The following is a 22462-nucleotide window of genomic DNA, read 5'->3' on the forward strand; positions in this document are numbered from 1 at the left end:
TTCAAGAAAGCCATCAGCCTTGCAGATTCCTTCCTGGAATCTGAAAGTCAAGCTGGGTTCTTGTCAGCAATAAAGATTCTACAATTGTAGTTTTGTAAATAGTTCTATTAATGAAGCATGGACCAGAACAGAATACAGCTAGCTCTACATTGCTAACAGGAGTAAAATTAAACATTTAAAACTCTGAATATGTGTGGGAAACAGATCTGCAGTGTAAGATAGTGCCATATATATAGTTACAGTTAGAAGCACAATTTATATCTGATTTATGAAAAGTCTTGTACCAAATACCAGGCACTTCATGAATGTGCTGGTATCCACAGTTGCCAGACTGAATGATGATCAGCAAATTTACATAAAACTATAATTATTTTTGGTTCTGTAATGTCCAGTCTGTTGCTTATGTTTGAGCTGATGCTTCAGCATATATTACTTATAAATCTGTACTGGAAAGTCAGATTCACTCAGACAGGGTTGAATTTTTAACAAAAATGAATAAATAAAAAGTTGAATTTTTAACATAAAATGTGTTTTTTCAGGCAATTACATGTTCAAAAATGAATATATGATATAAGAACAAGTAGTCCTGTATCACCGTAGAGACTATATATAGTCTTTGTGTGTGTGTATAATATGTACACACACACACATACACACACAGTATCATGAGGTTTCGTGGGCAAAGCCTACTTCTTCAGATGAGCTTGAGTGGCTACTAGATGCTTTTAAAGTTACAGACTAACATGGCCACCCCACTGAGAATTTTATATGAGGAAAGGACATGGAATATATTTAAGAAATATTTGCCCTGCTTGCAGTGAGCTAATTTCAATTGGCCTCTAGAACAACTGTTATATCACAATGTGTTGGGTATCTTCAGAAGACAGTCAGCCCAGGTGATGGTAGAAGCTGTGGAACCTGAAAGAAGAGGAATAATGATGGGTTTAGATTATAATATGCTAAATGACCCCTTTTTCTTAGCTGTAGAGTGAATTAAGTATTTGTAAATGAAGTAACTGGAATTGGGTACTTGACTTTTAACTGTGAATTTTGCTTTTCCATCATAACCTGCCACTTAAAAGAATGAAGTAGAATATAATTCTCTTTTCTAATGGTTGTGCTTATAATAGTCAGTTTTAATACACCAGTCATTACAGTTCACATTTTCAAGAGAGGAAAGAGATGTGTGACATGCAAGTAAGATTGAACAATATTCTAAATGCAAGAAGAATGTAAATGTTCTTCCAAAAAATCTAAAATGCCTGCTTGACAAATGAAAAAGTTGCTTTTTGAAATAGTGTCCTATGGCAAAATTCCTATTCAGGGTTTCTTATGATGTTTTATAGCACAGCTGGTCCCCGACTAACGAATGAGTTACGTTCCAAGTACTTGGTCATAACTCGATGTGTTCGTAAGTCAGATTACATTCACTGACATACGGCCGCGCTGTTCGTAAGTGCGGATTTCGTTCATAATTTGGATTCCGGCTGTATAGGAGGTTGGTCGTAAATATGAACGGTCGTAAATTGATGCGTTCATAACTCGGGGACCAGCTGCATATCAATGCTTACTTTGAGCATGTTTTAATGTATAGGCTCCAAAAAGCAATTAAGTTTTAATAAGTTTGGATTCTGTTTTTCAGGCCTTATGCCTGAGTTTGCAGATGATAAACAGTATGACAGATTAGACAGTGCAAGAAAATCTGCTGTATGCTAAATCACACACTAAATACTCTTCTAGTGTACTTAGTAAAAATTACAGGGGCTACATTGCAATTTCTATTCCGAGGGGACTGCTATGGTATATGTTTTTTTCCAGCTACTTAAATTTCTAGTTATAAAATTAAATATTCTAAAGGTAAATCTAACATTATTTTATAATCAATAATAGTGTTGTATAAACTAGGGATATAAAACCCCATTTAATCAGTTATCTCCTTACAGCATTACATTTAGCCAGTTAACTGCTTAAATGGGGGCAGACAGACTGCAGTCATCCCTCCACCAGCTGCAGCTAGGTTGGTGAAACCCCAGCCCATAGTGGGTCCTCCTGGGCTAGAGCAGCCCTCTGCCTATGTTGGGCTAGAGGCTGTGCCAGGCCACTGGTTAACTATTCACATTCCTAGTATAAGCTAAGATTATATAATGATAATAAAAATCAAGGCATTATATTATCTGTGGAGGTATAGAAGTGGTGTTTTTCCTGGCTAGTTAATTTTTTTTTCTTCTTTTTCTGGAGCATTATGTTTTTACAAGTGCTTAGGGCAGGTTACCGGCTTAGGGGAAAAAATACTACAATAATGTCAATGAGCTAATCTAGCATTCACACTTTCTTTTAATAGCGTTAAAGAGGAGAACCCAGACAATGAACAGGAGAAAAGAGATGAAAAAAGTATTTCTGAGAGGGAGAATAATGAATTGGAAGTGGTAAGTACTTAAAGGATGATATACTAGTCTGATTTACTTCCATGTACTTTCAAGTTGATATTGGTGTCAAAGGGTATGTCTACACAGCAAAGTTATTTAAAAATAACAGCTGTTATTTTGAAATAATTTTGCCAATGTCTACACAGCCAAACCGCTATTTCTAAATTAAATCGAAATAGTGGAGGGCTTATTTCAAAATTGGTAAACCTCATTCCACCAGGAGTAGCAATTTTGAAATTTGCGCTATTTCGAAATAAGCGCTGGGTAGACGCTTATTTCGAAATAGGGGGCCTCCAGCCCTTCCCAGGGTGCCCTGGTGGCCACTCTGGGCAAAACCAAGAAAACTCCTTGTGACGTAGTGGGGGGTACCTTGCTGGTTGCTATGCTGGGCAGTGGGCTGTGGGTGACCTCTGCTGTCTGTAGCACGGCCCAGCAGGGTATGGGATGAGTCATTATGCAAGGGGGCTCCAAACCTGTCCTACCAGTTATCTCCCAGGGAGTGGAACAATGGGAAGAAGGCGGAGTGGAGCCCTGGCTGGGAGGCAGGGCTGGAAGAGAGTGGTAGTTTTGGTCTGGGAAGCAGGGGAGAAGGAGATAGGGAGGGGGGCTGGGATTGTAGGGCCCAGCCACCCCCCATTTCAAGGGGGGGCACTGAGACCTCCTACCCCCAGTTCCTGTAACCAGATTACATCTGTGCTGTGCTGTATCCTGGAGAAGCAATAAACTTCCTCTATTCTACTGGCTGGTGGAGTCTGTTCGTGCCACTATGGGGGTGCAGGAGATGGGGAAACCCCAACGCGCCATCACACTCCTTTCCCCTCCGTCACCCCCCAAGCCCTTAAAGGGGTAGAGTCTGGCCACAGTGCCTGTGCCAGCTCCAAGCCTGCCAGCCCAGAGCCAGCAGTCACTGCACCTGACACTGACCCAGTGGTCATGAGCCAGGCAGCCACTGCCAGCCAGCCCTCCAGCGCTCCTCAGGACCAGTCTGCCAGCTCCCAGGAGTTTGCCAGGGGCTGGAAAAGGTGGGCACCTGCCTGGTCCAGTGCGGAGATCAGGGACCTAATACAGGTTTGAGAGGATGCCTCCAACATCCATGATCTCCACACTAGACGGAGGAACGCAACCATTTACAGGCGGATGGCTGGCAGCCTGCCCACTAAAGGCCACATGTGAACCTAGGAGCAGGTTCGCATGAAAATAAAGGAGCTGCGGCAGGCATATGCCAGGGCGACAGGGGGCAACTCCTAACCAGGGGCAGACCCAGACTCCTGCCCCTATTTTGATGCCCTGGACAACATCCTGAGGTACAGGACAGTCCGTGCCCCCCAGGTAGTCATCGACCCTGTGACAGAGCTTGCTGCCTCCTGCTGCTCCAGCCCCTGCTGCCTCCCCAGCTACCGCTCCTCCTCCCACTCCTCCTCCTCCTCCTGCTTCTTGCTCCCCACCCTCCTCAAACCCCCAGAGACGCCAAGGCCCCCACATCCGTGGTGCTAGGAGGAGACAGTTGGGCCAGCGAGACCCCCCTGAGTTTCTCCTCCCCCTTCTTCCCCTTGCCTCCACCTGCCAGCTCCCTCCTCCCAAGTTTTCCTCTCCCACCCTCCCTCCTCCTTTCTCCCATTTTCTTTCCCCAGTCTCACCTCAGTTTCATTCCCCCCCCACCCCAGTTTTGTTCAATAATGAGGCTTTGTTGTAATGATCACATGTCTCTCTTATTGTGCAGCAGAAAGGGGGGTTAGGGAGGGGTAAGTGGAAGAATGTGAGGGAGGAATGAGTCACAAGCCCCAAGTGGGGCACACCAGGGAGACTGTTACTGCCTGCAGAACGTGCTGCCAGGCTCACAGCAACAGGCCCAGGAGAAGCACCAGAGTGCCCAGGGGCGGCTCGAGCTCCATGCTGCAGAGTGTTGTGGTGTCCTGAATGAGGCAACCAGAGCACGCAGTGAAAAAATTTGTCGCTATCCCTCATCGAGGTAGGAAAGCAAGCAGGGAAGCCATAGAACCGGCTGTCCGGAGGGATCACTTTAAACACATGTCTCCGATACCTTGTGTGGCTGCTGTCTGAGGCTAACTCCTGACCTGATGCCCTTCCAGAACTGGTTCCAGCCCACCTTAAATGTGATTCAGCATCCTATCAGTGTGGACGTTCTATTTCAAAATTCATTTTGTGTCTAGATGCGTTATTTCGAAATAAGATATTTCAAAATAACACTGTAGTGTAGACATACCCAAAGAGAAGTGGTTAAATGTAGATTTGGACTAAGTTTTCCCTCCTTTGCTTGTAGGAAGAAATTCAAGAAATAAGTGATCATGAGGATGAGGAAGAAGATGAAGATGAAGATGATGACATGGAAGTTGTTGAAAGCTCAGATGAATCTGATTCTGACTTAGATGAAAAAGGTGACATCTGTTCACATTTGTGCAGAATTTGTAAAAAATCTGTTCTGTCTGGGAACCCCATATTTTTGGCATAGATGATGCTGTTTCATAGGCCCCGGAGACTGATTAATCTGTGAGCGAGGCTGGTAGTGCATTGTGGGGGCAGCTCATCCGGACACTGCTCTGTAGACAAACTTAGTTCATGAAGCTGTGCACGAGAAGGAAATCCACATAATTTTTAAAGCTGGCATTTGCTGTGATATGCCAGTTAGCTGTAAATACCACTTTCCTTACACTTTGCTTTTCCAGGATGACTACCGTTTGTGGTTCTTTCCCTGTGGCAGGAAAGGAAGCATGCTTAGTATCTCCTGAATCCTCTATCAGTAGTATTCTGTGTATTGTCTATTCTGCTGTTCCCTTCTGTGGACTCTGAGGACATGTTTCTTTGGATTTCTTTATATCTTACTGCAAAAGTCCTGAATTGCCCTGCTGTAGTTCCCCGAAGTTTGTTCTTTAGCCCAGTGGAATCACAGAATCATAGAACACTAGAACTGGAAGGGACCTTGAGAGGTCATCAAGTCCAGTCCCCTGCTCTCATGTCAGGACCAAGCACTGTCTAGATCATCCCTGACAGATGTCTATCCAACCTGCTCTTAAATATCTCCAGTGATGGAGATTCCATAGCCTCCCTAGGCAATTTATTCCAATGTTTCACCACCTTGACAATTAGGAAGTTTCTCCTAATGTCCAATCTAAACCTCCCTTGCTGCAATTTAAGGCCAAAGAGGCCTTAAATCATAAAAGGCCAAAGAGAACAGTTTTTCTCCCTCCTCCTTGCAACATGTCCCCCCTCAGTCTTCTGTTTTCTAAACTAAACAAGCTCAGTTCTTTCAGTCTTCCTTCATAGTTCATGTTTTCTAGACCTTTAATCATTTTTGTTTCTCTTCTCTGGACCATCCCTAGTTTCTCCACACCTTTTTTGAAATCTGGTGCCCATAACTGGACACAATACAGATACAGAGGCAGCAGCGCAGAGTGGCGGGGGGTCCTCAGGAGTGGGGGTGGAGTGCACTGGCTTCTAGCCCCGCCTCTGGAACTGTATAATAGTCGAGGAACCGATGAGAATTCATGAGGTTAATCGACTATTCAATTAATTGACCTTTAATATTTCTAGATATGTCACGTCCACCATGTCTCACTTATCCATGAGACTTGTTATCCTATTAAAAAAATCTGTTACATTGGTTAGACATGATTTTTTCTTTATAAAGCCGTGCTTGCTATTATCTATCACGTTATTATCTTCCTGATGTTTGAAGATGAATTCCTTAATTACTTGCTCCATTATCTTCCCTGGCATAGAAATTAACCTGATTGGTCTGTAATTCCCTGGGTTGTTCTTATTTCTCTTTTTGTAGATGGGCACTCTATTGCCCTTTTCCAGTCTTCTGGTATCTCTCTTCTGGTATCTCCAGCTTTTAAAGATGATAGCTAAAGGCTCAGATATCTCCTTTATCAGCTCCTTGAATATTCTAGGATGCATTTTATCAGGCCCTGGTGACTTGCAGACATATAACTTTTCCAAGTGATTTTTAACTTGTTCTTTTTATATTTTAACGTCTAAACCTACCCCATCTCCATTATCAGTCACTACGTTCGGTATCCCATCAGCATCAATCTTTTTGGTAAAAATGGAAGCAAAAAAGTCATTAAGCACCTCTGCTATTTCCAAGTTTCCTCTTGCTTCTCATATATTTGTAGAATGTTTTCCAGTTACCTTTTATGTCTCTAGCTAGATTTAGCTTGTTTTGTGCCTTTGCCTTTCTAATCTTGCCCCTGCATACCTGTGTTGTTTACTTATATTCATCCTTTGTAATTTGACCTAGTTTCCACTTCTTATACAAGTCCTTTTTTATTTTTATTTCTATTTCATGTAAGTTCTCCTGGTTAAGCCAAGGTGGTCTCTTACCATACTTTCTGTCTTTCCCATGCAGTGGAATAGTTTGCTTTTGGTCCCTTAATAATGTCCCTTTGAAAAACTGACAGCTGTCTTCAGTTGTTTTTCCTCTTAGTCTTCCTTCCCATGGAAGCTTACCTACCAGCTTTCTGAATTTACCGAGTTTCTGCCATCCTGAAATCCATTGTCTCTCTTTTGCTGTTCTCCCTTCTACCATTTCTTAGAATCATGAACTCTATGATTTCATGAATTCACCCTAGCTGCCTTCCTCTTTCAAATTTTCAGCCATTTCCTCCCTATTTGTTAATATCAAATCTAGAACAGTTTCCTTCTTAGTAACTGTCTCAACCTTCTGAAATAAAAAAAAAAGTCTCCAATGCAGTCCAAGAACTTTTTGGATAATCTGTTCCCTTCTGTGTTAGTTTCCCAACATATGTCTGGATAGTAGAAGTCTCCTATCACCACCAAATCCTATGATTTGGATGATTTTGTTAGTTGTTTAAAAAAAACCACTTCTTCTGCCTGGGTAGGTGGTCTGTAGCGCACCCCTAGCATGACATCAACCTTTGTTTTTTATCTCTTTTAACCTAACCCAGAGACTCTAAACAAGTCTGTCTCCTAGGTACATCTCCATCTCAGTCCAAGTGTATGCATTTTTAATATACAGGGCAGCACCTCTTCCCTTTTTTCCTGCCTATCCTTCCTGGGCATGTTGTACCCTTTTATACCAATATTCCAATCGTGTATTATCCTGCCAAGTCTCTGTGATACCAACTATGGCATAGTTGTGTTTATTTATTAGCATTTCAAGTTCTTCCTGCTTATTTCCTGTGAATACTCCTTGCATTTGTATACAGGCTTCTAAGATACTGATTTGATTTTATCCCTCCTCCTCCGCCCCAGTTCTGCCTTGTCTCGGCATTGTAGAAGGAATGTGGTACAGGCAGTCCCCGGGTTACATGGATCCAACTTACATCGGATCCCTACTTACAAACGGGGTGAGGCAACCCCGCACTAGCTGCTTCCCCCCAGCAGACCAGGGAGATGCGAAGCTAGCGTTCCCCCCCCCCTCCCCCAGCAGACCAGGGAGATGCGGAGCGGCTTTTCTTAGCAGACATCTCAGCTTGAGAATAAAGGACTGAGAGAAGTGAGGTGTGGGAGAATAAAACTGAGCTCTGGAGAAATGTTTGGCTAGAGTTTCCCCTACAATATGTACCAGTTCCGACTTACATACAAATTCAACTTAAGAACAAACCTACAGTCCCTATCTTGTACGTAACCCGGGGACTGCCTGTAACTTATTTCCTGAGCAAAACATGAGAAGCAAGGGCCCATTGGGTCAAATATATTCCCCTTAAACCTTATAAACCTAACTGCAGTCAGGGAAAGGGGACTCCCTACCTTTTGATTGAGACGGCTTCTAACTTCTCTCTAGAGATAGGATATACCTTTTCAGCAGCTCAGTAAAGGATGCCACCTAAGATTCACTGACCAATCCAAACTTTCTCCCTACACTTTCCTGAGCTTGCTGTTAGAAGTTTCCCCAGCTCTTGAGCTGAAGGAAATCTAGCAGGCTCTGTGAGCCAAACTCAGGGAGACAAAGGTATTTCAGAGGTGGGAGTTGCGTGTAAACAGTTGCAACAAAAATAGCAATGATCTGATGAACTTTCCAATCATCTTACTCAATTCTGTATTTCACAGAGTGGGTGTGGGATGAGGAGAAGCTGTTTTGTATTTTTTCTGAATCTCGGAAATTGGTTACCCAGGTGCAGATCCAGCATGACAAATAATGTGGCTTTTCAAAATCCTGGGCTTTTTGACAAAATGTTTCAATGCCATTATATAGAGTACCTTAAAGTTACAGTAGGTATCTGTATAAATGTTTATATGGTCCTCAATGCCATAGTTTCTGAGTGCCTCCATTTTTAGCATCTAATTTTTTTTTTTTTCTTTTAGAAAATTTTCAGGCAGATTTAGCGAATATCACTTGTGAAATTGCCATAAAACAAAAGCTGATAGATGAGCTAGAGAACAGCCAAAGAAGACTACAGACTCTGAAAAAGCAATATGAAGAAAAGCTAATGATGCTACAGCATAAGATTCGAGACACTCAGCTTGAAAGAGATCAGGTTCTTCAAAACCTGGGTAAGACACGTAATTTTTATTTAAATCATTTTACTCCACTATCTTCGAGACAAATTTATTCATTACTTCTCTCCCCCCCACACACATTGTGTCAAAATTGAGAGGAGAAATTACTTGAAAATTAACTGCTAACTAGGGTCATAATTTTCTAATAATTGTTAATTTCTCGATTTTAGTAATGCTAGTTTTTAAGTCTTTATTTATTGCTGTTTTGTACTAAGGGTAGATGAAGAGGTATTTTTAACTTCTTGTGAGTGTGTGAAAGGAAGTCAAAAATCTAGTACTTCAATTCAAATAGTTTTTTCTTTCCTTTTCCTTTTAGCCACTCTAAGGCTTTATCTAGACTGCAGCGCTTTTCTGGGCAATGCTACATCCAAAGGACATGTCCACTTTTTCAGAAAAATTTCCAAAAAAGTGGACACGTTCTTTCACCATCCCTGTCAACTTTGTTTTATGAGGAAGAAGGGATGGCTTGAAAGAGCAGGTTTTTGTAAAATTTGGTGCCATGTAGACGCGCCAAATTTCGGAAAAGCCTCTTTTGAAAGAAGAGCGGAAAAAGATATGCAAATTGCAGTTTGCATATCTTTTTCTGACTTTTCTTTGTAGTCTAGAGGTAGCATAACAAGAGTTCATTGGTTCAATTAGTGATGCATGCCCCTATCCTGTTTTAGAGTGTAATGCAGACCAGTGAGAGGTTGTGTTTGTCTTGTAGCTCTGAGTGCCTTACAGTGTTCTGCTGCAGTAGTTCCTTCTCTGGAAGATCACAGCCAGCAGACTAGCATGCATGAACATGTGTGTGGTGCAGTTCTGATTCAGTAACTACCCCAGAAACCTGCTTGTTTCAGCATAGCCTTTTGGGCTCTACCAGACTTAGTTTCTGTTGGCCAAGTGACCCCAATATATTCCGAGCTCCAAATTTCCTCAGAACCCTTTGCCCTGAAATAACCTGCCAATTCCTAGAACATTCAGAGGAGTAATAAAGTTTATTGCTCCTTTAAAGAGGCAAAAGTAGAACAGCTTGTTGTTGATACTCACTTCAAGTCAAACACAGCACTGGGTTGATTTAGAATAAAAGTAAAACAAGAGTGTTTAATCTAAAAGAATTTAAAGTAAACTCAAGTAGGAGAGAGAAAGTGAGAATGGTCACAAGCACATAAAAGTAAAATACACCTTTTAGTGACCAAGACATAACTCTGCAGCCCAGGTTCACAGTAGATTTCCTGCCAATCTTTTTTTCCAGCCATGACTGACTTTTTCCCTTGGTCAGAACCACCTACAGAAGTACAAGTTCTGGTTTCCTTTGCCTTCTACAGTGAAAGATCTTATTTAAGCAGGTTTCTCACTCATATTCAGTTCAACCCACTTGTTTGAAGGTCCTGGCTTTCTCAGTTTGCAAGGGCTCTGGCCCCTGGTGCCCATCCAGTGATAGATGCCAAGTTAGCCTCTTCTTTCTCCTTATTTCTTCCCAAACTCACTGTTTTGTCCCTAGACTTGGGCTACATCTAGGCTGCAAGCCTATTTTGAAAAAGAGTGTCTAGACTACAACCAGTACTTTCCAGCAAGCCGCTTTTTCGAAAGAAAGCACCCAGGCAGTCAGGATGCTCTCTTTCGGAAAAGCAGTTTGCATTATATAGCACCTTTTATCAAAAGAGCACTTTCGAAAAAAGGCGTTCTTCCTCGTAAAATGAGGTTTTCCTCAGTCGAAAAAACTGCTGCGTTCTTTCGATTTACTTTCGAAAGAACGCAGCAGCAGTCTAGATGCAGGGGAAGTTTTTCAAAAAAGTCCACTTTTTTCGAAAAAATCCTGTAGTCTAGACACACCAGGATGACCTCCTGCTTTTCTTTCCTTCCTGTGGACATCTCATACATCTGTTGATTCATATGTAAATAGGGCTTCCATTGCTTTTATTGATCATGCCTTCTCCTGTCTGGGGAAAATCTTGTTTCTCCCTGCATTTTGTGACAAACTTTGAAGCATAATTGAGTATCCATATTTTCTCATTTAGTGTTAATACATTATGATATTAATCTCTAGTTTCTAATTATCTTTCAGAAAAGACCTTACTGGCTATATTTTTATTGTATATTAATATTTTGTTCAATTATTGGATTCGGTTACTTATCATTTGAGGTTCAGACCCACTTTATAGCCCAGTAAACTGTTGACATCCCTAATCTATTAAGTCTACCAGTCATATTGAATTGAGGTCTTTAAGATTCTGCCAGTGTTGCATGGGCCAGAAGAGGTCAAAGTTGGCTTTCATGATTAGTTTTCTGTCCATTTTTGTTTGGGTGAGCTAGGGTGTTGGAAGGTGAGAGAAGTGAGACCAGACTGCTTAGAATCTCCAACTCCTGTGTCCAATGTTTGCAGTAAAGCAGAAAGGAATTCTGTTTTTATTTTTCATTTTATGCATGTGTCATCATTGCACTCAGTTGGAATGACCTGCCTTTGTTGTTCAGTTAGAAAATTAGAAATCAATTAAGTGTATAAAGTGATTGTGTTAGTACTTTATACATTGCCTAAAGCTATAGAAGTTACTAGTCCTGGGCAAAGACTTCATAGCAGTGAAGCAAAATGACAATTTAAATAGCTAAAGATGATCGGAGGCAACTGTTTCAGCTGCTGAGTGAGCAGGTAATGCAGTATTGACAAAGTGAAGATATATCCTCAGCAAATTAGCTGATAGGAATTCCCCTTTTTATTTAGGTTCCATGGAGTCCTGTTCAGAAGAAAAAGCAAAAAAAATTAAGTCAGAATATGAGAAAAAGCTCCAAACCATGAATAAAGAACTGCAAAGACTTCAGACTGCTCAGAAAGAGCATGCACGAATGCTTAAAAATCAGTCTCAGTATGAAAAGCAGCTGAAGAAACTGCAGCAGGATGTGACTGAGATGAAAAAAACTAAGGTTTTCCTTTTTAATATTGTTCAATGAAAAAGGGATTGAGAGCTGTTTTCTTGTTATCACATGACAGAAGAAAAATGTATATCTGTGAGGAGGTAAATGTCTGAAAGTACAGAATAGTTATAGGAGATTATAGTTAGGAATGTTAAGTAGTGGTTAATTAATCGAATAGTTGATGGAATTTCCATTGATTACTCAATTAGTCGATGAGGGAGGGTGCTCGCTATTCTCCGCTGTGGCTCTGCCGTTTAAATGTAGTAGGAGCCAGGTGAGCAGGCAGCCTGGTTCCTACTACATTTAAATTGCAGAGCCACAGTGAGGTTAGTCCCGGAGACAGCACAAGCTGGGTCTAAGCAGTCCCAGCTCACACTGGCTCCCAGGCTGCTGCCGCTCTGCATTTTAACTGTAGTAAGAGCCTGCTGGGCTCTGCCTTCCCTTCTCCCCCACATCCACCACTACGAAGCCGGTGCTGGGGGGAATTGGCTTTTAAGGCAGCTGATACAGGCTGATACAGAGGCAGCAAGGGGGAGGGGGGCAAGAGAGTAGTTAAGTAGTGACTCAACTACCCGATAAGCCTAAGCTTATAGTTATAAGCTTATATAGTTGACTATTAACGTCTGTCCCAGGGAAGATAATGGAGCAGGTAATTAAGGAAATCATATGCAAACACTTGGAAGGTAATAAAGTGATAGGGAATAGCCAGCATGGGTTTGTGAAGAACAAGTCATGCCAGCTAATCTGATAGCTTTCTTTGATAGGATAACGAGCCTTGTGGATAAGGGAGAAGTGGTGGATGTCATATACCTAGACTTTAGTAAGGCATTTGATACGGTCTCGCATGATGTTCTTATTGATAAACTAGGCAAATATAACTTGGATAGGGCCACGATAAGGTGGGTGCATAATTGGCTGGATAACCGTAGTCAGAGAGTTGTTGTTAACGGTGCTAAATCCTGCTGGAAAGGGATAACAAGTGGAGTTCCGCAAGGGTCTGTTTTGGGACCCGTACTGTTCAATATCTTCATCAATGATGTTGATATTGGGTATAGAGAGTACGCTTATTAAGTTTGCAGATGATACCAAACTGGGTGGGGTTGCAACTTCTTTGGAGGATAGGGACATAATTCAAAATGACCTTAGCAAGTTAGAGAAATGGTCAGAGGTAAACAGGATGAGGTTTAATAAAGAGAAATGCAAAGTGCTCCACTTAGGAAGGAACAATCAGTTCCATACATACAAGATGGGAAGCGACTGTCTAGGAAGGAGCATGGCGGAAAGGGATCTAGGGGTCATAGTGGACCACAAGTTGAATATGAGTCAACAGTGTGATGCTGTTGCAAAAAAAGCAAATATGATTCTAGGTTGTATCAACAGGTGTGTTGTAAGCAAAACTCGTGAAGTCATTCTGCCGCTCTACTCTGCACTAGTTAGGCCTCAGCTGGAGTACTGTGCCCAGTTCTGGGCGCCACATTTCAAGAAAGATGTGGAGAAATTGGAAAGGGTACAGAGAAGAGTGACAAGAATGATTAAAGGTTTAGCGAACATGACCTATGAAGCCAGGCTTCACGAACTGGGCTTGTTTAGTTTGGAAAAAAGAAGATTAAGGGGGGGACATGATAGCGGTTTTCAAATATCTAAAAGGGTGTCACAAGGAGGAAGGAGAAAATTTGTTCCTCTTGGTTTCTGAGGACAGGACGAGGAGTAATGGGCTTAAAGTGCAGCAGGGGAGGTTTAGATTGGACATTAGGAAAAAATTCCTAACTGTCAGGGTGGTCAAATATTGGAATAAATTGCCAAGGGAGGTGGTGGAATCTCCCTGTCTGGAGATATTTAAGAACAGGTTAGATAGACATCTGTCAGGGATGGTGTAGACGGAGCTTGGTCCTGCCTTGAGGGCGGGTGGCTGGACTCGATGACCTCTTGAGGTCCCTTCCAGTCCTATTATTCTATGATTCTATGATACTCAAGTAGTTGCTTACATCCCTAATTATAGTGTGAAGAAAATGCTTTTTATGTGAATGCAGGGAGACTGAAATCATTTTGATTTAAAGTAAATGCTCTCTGTTATGGTGGTTAAGAGATTGTCTCTATGCAGGTTCGTTTGATGAAACAAATGAAAGATGAGCAAGAAAAAGCCAGGATGACAGAGTCTAGAAGAAACAGGGAGATTGCACAGCTTAAAAAGGAGCAGCGTAAGCGAGAGGTAATATATAGTTCAGATGTGAATGTTAATAAAGCTTTCTGTACAATAGTAAACATAGTTATTACTCTGTGGAATTTGTCATACTACTTCCATCTGAACATCAATCCCCTCCTCTTACAATTAAATAAGATTTTGGTTGACACCTGATGCATTTTAGTTGCATTGTAGAAAGTCTGCCCCCAGGCTTCAAGTAGTAAAAATAAACAAAGCTTTATTGTAGATCTGTCAATGCTATTTGCAAAATTTTGCCTGCCCTTTCACTCCAGGAATGTTATTTGTTTGATAGGGACAAACAAAGTATTGAGGAAGGTTTGTTTTCCCATTATAATCTTCATATTTTGGATAAGAAGATTTTGCACCTTTTCCACAACAGTTTTGTAAGCCTATATTATATATATTGAACTTCTTCAGTTAGACTGCTAATGACAAATGATGGAGACAAAAATATTTGGCTGATTCATTGTCATTGTTCACAGCATCAGCTCAAACTTTTGGAAGCTCAGAAAAGAAACCAAGAAGTTGTTCTACGCCGCAAAACAGAAGAGGTATTGTCTTACATCATTGCTGTGTCCTGTTAGATCATAGATATCTGCATAATTTGTGGTCATAACATAGAATTTATAATGCAACCCACAGGTTATGTCTTGTCCTGCTGTTTCAGGTTTCAGCTTTGCGTCGACAAGTAAGGCCTATGTCTGATAAAACGGCTGGAAGGGTGAGTCGTAAGCTGAGTTTGCCAGACCATCCTATTCAGGAACCAAGTTCTAGTGTGTCATCTGTGGACTATGATGGATCAAAATCAGCAGTACAGCAGAAGATGCGAATTCCTGTGGCTAGGGTCCAAGCATTATCAGTAACCGCAACAAATGGAACCAGGTAAAGGTTAAAAATATATATTTCTTATAAATGACAGCTAAAACATTACCTCTCCAGTTTTATAATTTATAGCACACATTCACATCTAGATAGATGTTATAATGGGTTCTATTTACGATTTCAAGTCACTTCCTAGTCCCTTAAAATGGTCCTATGCCCACTAATTTCACCAAGAGCAGGATTGAACCTGGCATATTTTTGTTATACAGTGTAGGACAATACAAAATGTCATTACAGAACAAGTAATATTTGAAAATCTAAATTTCTTAAAATTTGGGTGCCATACTCGGCAAAATGTGCTCTGTGGTTCAGTTACCCACATTTCTCTTAAGAACAAAGAAAATCTCAGGTAAACAAACAAATACAAACACAGTGAAGTTCTTGATAGTTTGGGATTTGTACTCTGAAGCAGACTTGTATATTTAATTGAACCTGGTCCTCTGATGATGGAAGCATTTTATAAATCATTGCTTGAAGCTGTATGATGCCTCCATTGAAATGCTACAGGACTTGACATATGTTTTGAAGTGCCAAAGGATATGAAGTATGTCGGAAGAGGACTGATTACGAGTAGGTGGATGTCTAGTCAGGGTTTGGAGAAGAATGTCATGTTGCCTTTAAACCATAATAATAATTTTGCATTGATAGTTTGCAGTTTCAAAAATCTGATTTGGACCACGTAGTTATTTTCAGTAATGTGGCTTTCTGAATTAACCATAGGAAGAACTACCAAAGAAAAGGAACAACTGTCAGAGTTTATTCCTCAAAGGCAGCCAGGATGAAGTGGCAATTACTTGAACGCAAAGTGACTGACATCATTATGCAGAAAATGACCATTTCCAATATGGAAACAGATATGAATAGACTACTTAAGGTGGGGTATTTATTATGAACTATCTTACATGCTATTGCATGAAAATAGCAGAAAGCAGATACACTTTCTTTTATAAGAAAATTACTTCTTCATATCGGCCAAAGTGATTCAGAACCAACTGAAATTAATGAAAAGGCTCCCTCTGACTAGAGTAAGCTTTGGTCTAGGCCATAGGTCACAGAGGTGCTTGGCACCTTGTAGGCACAAGCATATAGGCTGTGTCTACACTGGGCCACTTATTCCGGAAAATCAGCCGCTTTTCCGGAATAAGCTGCGAGCTGTCTACACTGGCCCTTGAATTTCCGGAAAAGCAACGACGCTCTACTGTACAAAATCAGCCGTTATTCCGAAAAAGCTACACTGCTCCCTCTCGGGCATAAGTCCTTATTCCGGAACACTGTTCCGGAAAAGGGCCAGTGTAGACAGCCAGTAGTCTTTTCCGGAAAAAAGCCCCGATTGCGAAAATGACGATCGGGGCTCTTTTCCGGAAAAGCGCGTCTACATTGGCCACAGACGCTTTTCCGGAAAAGCAGCCTGCCAATGTAGACGCTCTTTTTCCAGAAATACTTATAACGAAAACTATTCTGTTTTAAGCATTTCCGGAAATTCATGTCAGTGTAGACACAGCCATAAAGTGATTTATTGCTTGAAGTGTTTGAATCCCAACATAGAACCCAGAACTGTCACATTTTACTGAGGTAAGAAACAAAACAAATATGTTGTAGGTGTCGGGATATAAAAGCACCATATACATGTGTTGTTTGCATCCTCTATTTCTCTCCCTCTGCACATGTACATTGTGGGTACCATGTAACCAGAAAAGAACAAAAATAAAGAATATAAATTATAGTTTACTTCAGTGTGCAAGATTTTCATTTAAAATTTCTCTTGGAAATAGCAACGTGAAGAACTTACAAAAAGAAGAGAGAAGCTTTCGAAAAAAAGGGAGAAAGTCATCAAGGATGGTGGTGGAGAAGTAGACAAAAATGTCCATAATATCAATGAGGAGATGGAATCACTAACTGCAAATATAGATTACATCAATGACAGTATTTCTGACTGCCAAGCAAACATTGTGCAGATGGAGGAAGCAAAGGTAAGTCAAGTGCTAAGGTTCAGTAATAGTAACATGTACACCTGGGAAATTGCATTAGTCTTGAGAATATTTTAGTCTGTGGTGAAGTTTACCTAGGTGTTTCATGCATTATGCAACCCATACATTATGTTGTTCAATTCAAATAAGTTGAGGAGATAGTGTTTGTACAGTGGAGTTTTCAGATATAAGTATTAGTTTTGATTATATAAGGTAAATTAACATTGCAGGGCCATTAAATGTCAAAGCTGATACTTCATTTTGCTGGTATTAAATACTATGGTTCTTGTGACAGTCATAGATTTAAATCTTTCTTCCACAGCTGTCCGTTACAGTATAGTCTATGTCTTATTCAGAAGACACACTTATGTTGTACTTGATAATTGTCTTATACATTAGTAGATATCAATATTTCATTGTCAAATAGGGAGGGTATATCTATTGGGGTCCTTGGGTCCAGTACTTGGATAATAAAGTGGAGTGTAGGCTTATAGTTGGGAAGATTGGCAAGCAGTTTTGAGAACAGGAATAGAAATTAAAAAACAACCTTGACATATGGAGAATTGGTCTGAAATCAACAAGATGAAATTCAGTAAAGACAAGTGCAAAATACTTTATTTAGGAAGGAAAAATCAAATACACAGCTGTAAAATGGGGGAATAACTGGCTAAGTAGTAGTACTAAAAGGATCTGGAGTGAATCATAAATTGAATGAGAGTCAGCAATCTGATGCAATGGTGGGGGGAAAAAAAAGCTAATATTTGGTATGTAGTAACTGGAATATTTATGTAAGACATGGGAGGCATTTATTCTGCTCTACTCAGCACTGCTGAGGACTCATCTGTTGTACTGTGTCCAGTTCTTCATTCTACACTTTAGGAAGTATGTGGATGAAGTCAAGGAAAGTTTAAAAAAAAACAAACTGGGCATGTTTAGACTTGAGACGAAAATTCACAGGAATCTGATAAATCTTCAGATTCGTTAAGAGCATTATAAAGAGGATGGTGATAAATCGTTCTCTAAATCCACTAACTGTAGGACAAGAAGTAATGGGCTTACTCTGCAGCAAGAGAGATTTATTAAATTAGATACCAGGAAAAATGTTATAATTATATGGTAACGGTCTGGAATAGACCTTCAAAGAAGTTTGTAGAATCTACATCATCAGATGTTTTTAAAAACAGGTTGAACATATCGCTGTGAGATTTGATTTAGGTTTACTTGGTCCTGCCACAGTGCTGGAGGCTGACCTTGATGACTTCTCAAGGTTCCTTCCAGCCTTACATTTCTTTTATTCTGTAAATAAACTAGTTCTGTTGTTTTTAGTTTAACTATTACTCTGTGTTTTTTGGAATTTATTATATTAATAGTGTAAAATAGGATAAAGGTGATTAATTGTATTATCAAACAAATTTATTGTTCACCTGGGATTGAATTGCCAATAATAATCTTTTAAGCAGAGATGAAATCATTAGGAACTAGCTGTTAAAATTGTTTTTCTAGAAATGTGACTATTACCCGGATCAATGAAAGCATCATACAGTTTGCCTCTTTAAATGCATTACACAACAAAGTGTTTTTAAGACCAGACACAATTTTCTAGGACGCTGGTACAGACTGTATCACACAGTCTAAACTACTCTACTTAGTACTGTCTCAAAACTTCACCTTAACTACTTCTTTTGCAGGGTTGGTCTGTTCCTGAATTCCTAGTTACTACATCAGTAACTTAGGGTATGTCTACACTACCCTCCTAATTCGAACTAGGAGGGTAATGTAGGCATACCGCACTTGCAAATGAAGCCCGGGATTTGAATTTCCCGGGCTTCATTTGCATGAAGCCGGCCGGCGCCATTTTTAAATGCCGGCAGTTCGAACCCCGTGCCGCGCGGCTACACGCGGCACGGAGTAGCTAGTTCCGATTAGGCTTCCCCATTCCATGAGGAGTACAGCTAGTTCAGATTAGGAAGCCTAATCGGAACTAGCTACTCCGTGCCGCGTGTAGCCGCGCGGCACGGGGTTCGAACTGCCGGCATTTAAAAATGGCGCCGGCCGGCTTCATGCAAATGAAGCCCGGGAAATTCAAATCCCGGGCTTAATTTGCAAGTGCGGTATGCCTACATTACCCTCCTAATTCGAACTAGGAGGGTAGTGTAGACATATCCTCACACTGTTTTCCTCATACAAGGAAAATAGTTCCTTGAACTTTTGACCAGTTTATCAATATAATGCAGGGTCATATAACCCAGAGGCATTAATAAAGAAGTTTCAACATAAAGAGATTCCTAAGGGAGTCTAAAATGTTTAAAGATGGGATTTTCCAAAATGCTTTAATTAGGTTAAGAGAACATGTATCATTGACTATCATTATTTTTTGAAAATCCTACACTGAATCTTTAGAGTTAATATAATTCATATCTTAATATAGCAGCACTTATGTCCTCTGACTAGGATGCAGATTTCCTGACCTTTTTTACTGTTGTACATGTAGGAAGAAGGTGAGACCTTGGATGTGACTGCAGTGATTAATGCCTGCACGCTAACAGAAGCTCGTTATCTTCTTGATCACTTCCTCACAATGGGCATTAATAAGGTAACACAGGGAATAAAGTATACTGTACTTTCTTGTGAAGCATTTTGCAAAATATTTGCATATTGGATCTAAATGCTTTGCAAAATATTTGCATATTGGATCTAAATGCTTTGACTAAAACACAAAAACATTTCAATATCAAGTGTTTCAAATACTGCCAAATTAGAAGAATCTGCATATTCAACTATGCCTCCATGCTGCAAATTGTTTCCAGGGAAAAAGTATTGTAGTTTATTCTCTGCCCCTTGCCTTGCACAAAAAAATCAAGCATTATGATTAGTCATGGTAAAGAAGTAAGAGAATTAGAATGCACCACTTAGACCTATCTAGAGCATTTTTTCAAAAATAGGAGTCCTAAGGTTAAGTTCCTGACTGCTTATTAAGACTCTTAAGTGTGCTGATTTTCAAAAATGCTGAGCATCCGGCAGTTCACAATGACTTCAAGGGATGGTGCTGAGTGCTTAGAACTTCTGAAAACAAGTTCAAAGGATCCTTTAAGTTTCTTAAAACTGTAACCTAGTTTTATTTTTTAATAACCAAGCTGGAGTTACATATTGCTCGCTGGCTGTTTTCGATCCATATAATATACACACTTGATAAGATGTGATTTTTAACAGCAATATGGGCTTTTTTCTTAATGTATAGAATCCATTGAATAATGACTTCAAAGTGAATGAGGTCACTGCATAATTGGCATTTTATAATCTATATTTAATAGCTACAGGTATAGCTGAGTGTTAGCTTCCCATCCTCACATATCAGAGGTGTATCTAGAACATCAAATACTAGTTGATAGCTACTTATTCTTTGAGTAGTATCTGTGTGGGTAGTCCACTGCATTACATAAAGATTTTTGGTAGCAGTATCCATTGATCTTGCTGTCCATCCCTCGTGATCTGTCTGGAGGATCTCTAAACTCCCAATCCCCACCCCTTACTTCCTTCTCAACCACCTTTGGCCTCAAAGGAAGCAAGCATTTATCCTGTCCTTATCTGTGTCATTAGCATAAGTATTAGTTGGTTTTATTGTTTTTCCTTAGTGATTCATTTTTTACTTGGTTGGGATTAAAGAGGAAAGAAAGAGAAAATAAATTAGCTTTTTTCTATGAATGATTGCATATGTGCATTCTAATAGGTGTGGGCACATGCTGTGTGCAAGATCATTGGAAGGTTTTTCACCTAGTGGTACCTTCCAAGTTGGATATGGTGCCATCTGGAGTGGCACCTGCATGGTGCGATATATAGGGTTCAGTTGACCCTCCATCCCCTCAAATCCTTCTTACCGCCAGTGACACTCAGCAGAACACTTGTTCTCTTGCTCTGCAAGATAATCTTAGCTGATTTCTTCCCATTTTTTTTCTGTTTATAGTTAGTTAGCTGTTATTATTAAGTGTTAGTTGATAGTTTTTAGTTGGGGGGCTCCCTCCCATGTTTTGTTCATTTTTGCTCTCTGTTTGAGTTTCCCACTGGGGCATGGAGTGGTGTTTAAGAACTGCATCACTCGTGGCAAGCCTGTGTCCAGACGGGACCCTCAAACAGCTTATCTCAAGTGTTTAGATGAAGGACATTGCAGTATTTGTAGGAATTACAAGCCCAGAACTAAGCTGGAGAGAGATTAGTGCTTGAAACTCTTCCTTGCTTATAGAGTTGGCGCTTTGACCCTTGGTGTTGTAGTTGGCACTGTCGTCTTTGGCATACAGCTCTCTTCCCCTCTACTTGGGAGTTACCTATGGTAGCAAAGGAAGGGGGGGAGGTTCACCCACTCAGTGCCAGCGAGTCTTGAGGCAGACCATGAGGGAGGAAGAGTGCATGTACAGGCTTAACAGACACTACTACCACAAATCCCTGATTAGAGAGACAGATGGTCTCCTAGGCTATGTCTAGACTGCAGGCTTCTTTCGAAAGAGGCTCTTTCGAAAGCATCTTTCGAAAGAGGCTCTTTCGAAAGATCGCGTCTAGACTGCAGGCGGATCTTTCGAAAGAGAAATCCGCTTTTTCGAAAGAGAGCACCCAGCGAGTCTGGATGCTCTCTTTCGAAGACGGCCTTTTTACATTGAAGAATGCCTTCTTTCGAAAGAGGAACTTTCGAAAGAAGGCGTTCTTCCTCGTGAAATGAGGTTTACCGCCATCGAAAGAAAAGCCGCGTTCTTTCGAAATAATTTCGAAAGAACGCGGCTTGAGTCTGGACGCAGGGGAAGTTTTTTCGGGAAAAGGCTACTTTTCCCGAAAAAACCCCTGAGTCTGGACACGGCCCTACAATGGACTCGTAAGGGAACAGATCTTGAAGAACCATAGTTATTGCACAAGGTGAGTAACTTCCTCTTCTTACTTTTTATTATTATATTTGCACTTCCTCCTGTTAGACGATTAACATGTAGTAGAGTCAAAGTTTTTGAATGCTTGCTCACTTGTTTTTTGTTAGTGTTTTGGGTGAGGGAGTGTGGGGGGGGGGGTTTGGGGGTTTTTTTGGTCACACAAAGGCAGGATGCACCAGAAGCTGTTGATTTATTTTTTTAAAATTATTCACTACAAAGAAGGAAAGGCTTACTAGGATTCTCTTGGTAAAACAGAATTGAAAGAATGGCCTGAAAAATTAAAATGTGGGGAACTGGATTTCCTGATGTATCTGCTTATAGTTTTAATTGTATTTCCAGCAACCCATCTCACTGTAGGCAATTAAATGTATGGAGGTAGTTCCTTGTGACCTTGAAAAAACATTCAAGAACATGTTTTATTGATGTATCTTTTTAATTATTTAGTTTTCTCTATTTGACTAGCTCTTGCTATAAGTTTTCTATTTCCAGCTAAATAAGCCTCACAAGTCAACATTCATGATGAATTGTTTCTAAAATGGATTCTTATGTATGTTACGTTCTAAGAGCTTTCCAGAGAAAACTGAATGTTCATTTGATGATCCTGGAAGTTTATAGGGTTTTTTGTGTGTGTGTTAGGTAATATAAAAGGCAACAGATAAGAGGGTTGAATTATGGAAAATTAAGGCCCAAGTTTTTGTTCAC

At 40.5% G+C, this 22462-nt stretch overlaps 1 protein-coding gene across 13 annotated transcripts in view; it reads left to right on the plus strand.

Moving 5' to 3' along the window:
* The window catches only part of KIF21A (kinesin family member 21A), a 152656-nt gene that overhangs the window by 80125 nt on the left and 50069 nt on the right, over window positions 1–22462 (plus strand). For all 13 annotated transcript variants that reach the window (XM_075927522.1, XM_075927460.1, XM_075927474.1 and 10 more), the window contains 10 exons: window positions 2342–2426; window positions 4708–4822; window positions 8715–8903; window positions 11611–11810; window positions 13903–14010; window positions 14487–14555; window positions 14672–14886; window positions 15607–15760; window positions 16659–16856; window positions 19345–19446. In XM_075927522.1, coding sequence (XP_075783637.1) covers window positions 2342–2426; window positions 4708–4822; window positions 8715–8903; window positions 11611–11810; window positions 13903–14010; window positions 14487–14555; window positions 14672–14886; window positions 15607–15760; window positions 16659–16856; window positions 19345–19446 — 1435 coding nt within the window. The remainder of the gene's footprint in view (window positions 1–2341; window positions 2427–4707; window positions 4823–8714; window positions 8904–11610; window positions 11811–13902; window positions 14011–14486; window positions 14556–14671; window positions 14887–15606; window positions 15761–16658; window positions 16857–19344; window positions 19447–22462) is intronic.

The sequence above is a fragment of the Pelodiscus sinensis genome, chromosome 1 (genome assembly GCF_049634645.1).
Source record: "Pelodiscus sinensis isolate JC-2024 chromosome 1, ASM4963464v1, whole genome shotgun sequence".
NCBI lineage: Eukaryota > Metazoa > Chordata > Testudines > Trionychidae > Pelodiscus > Pelodiscus sinensis.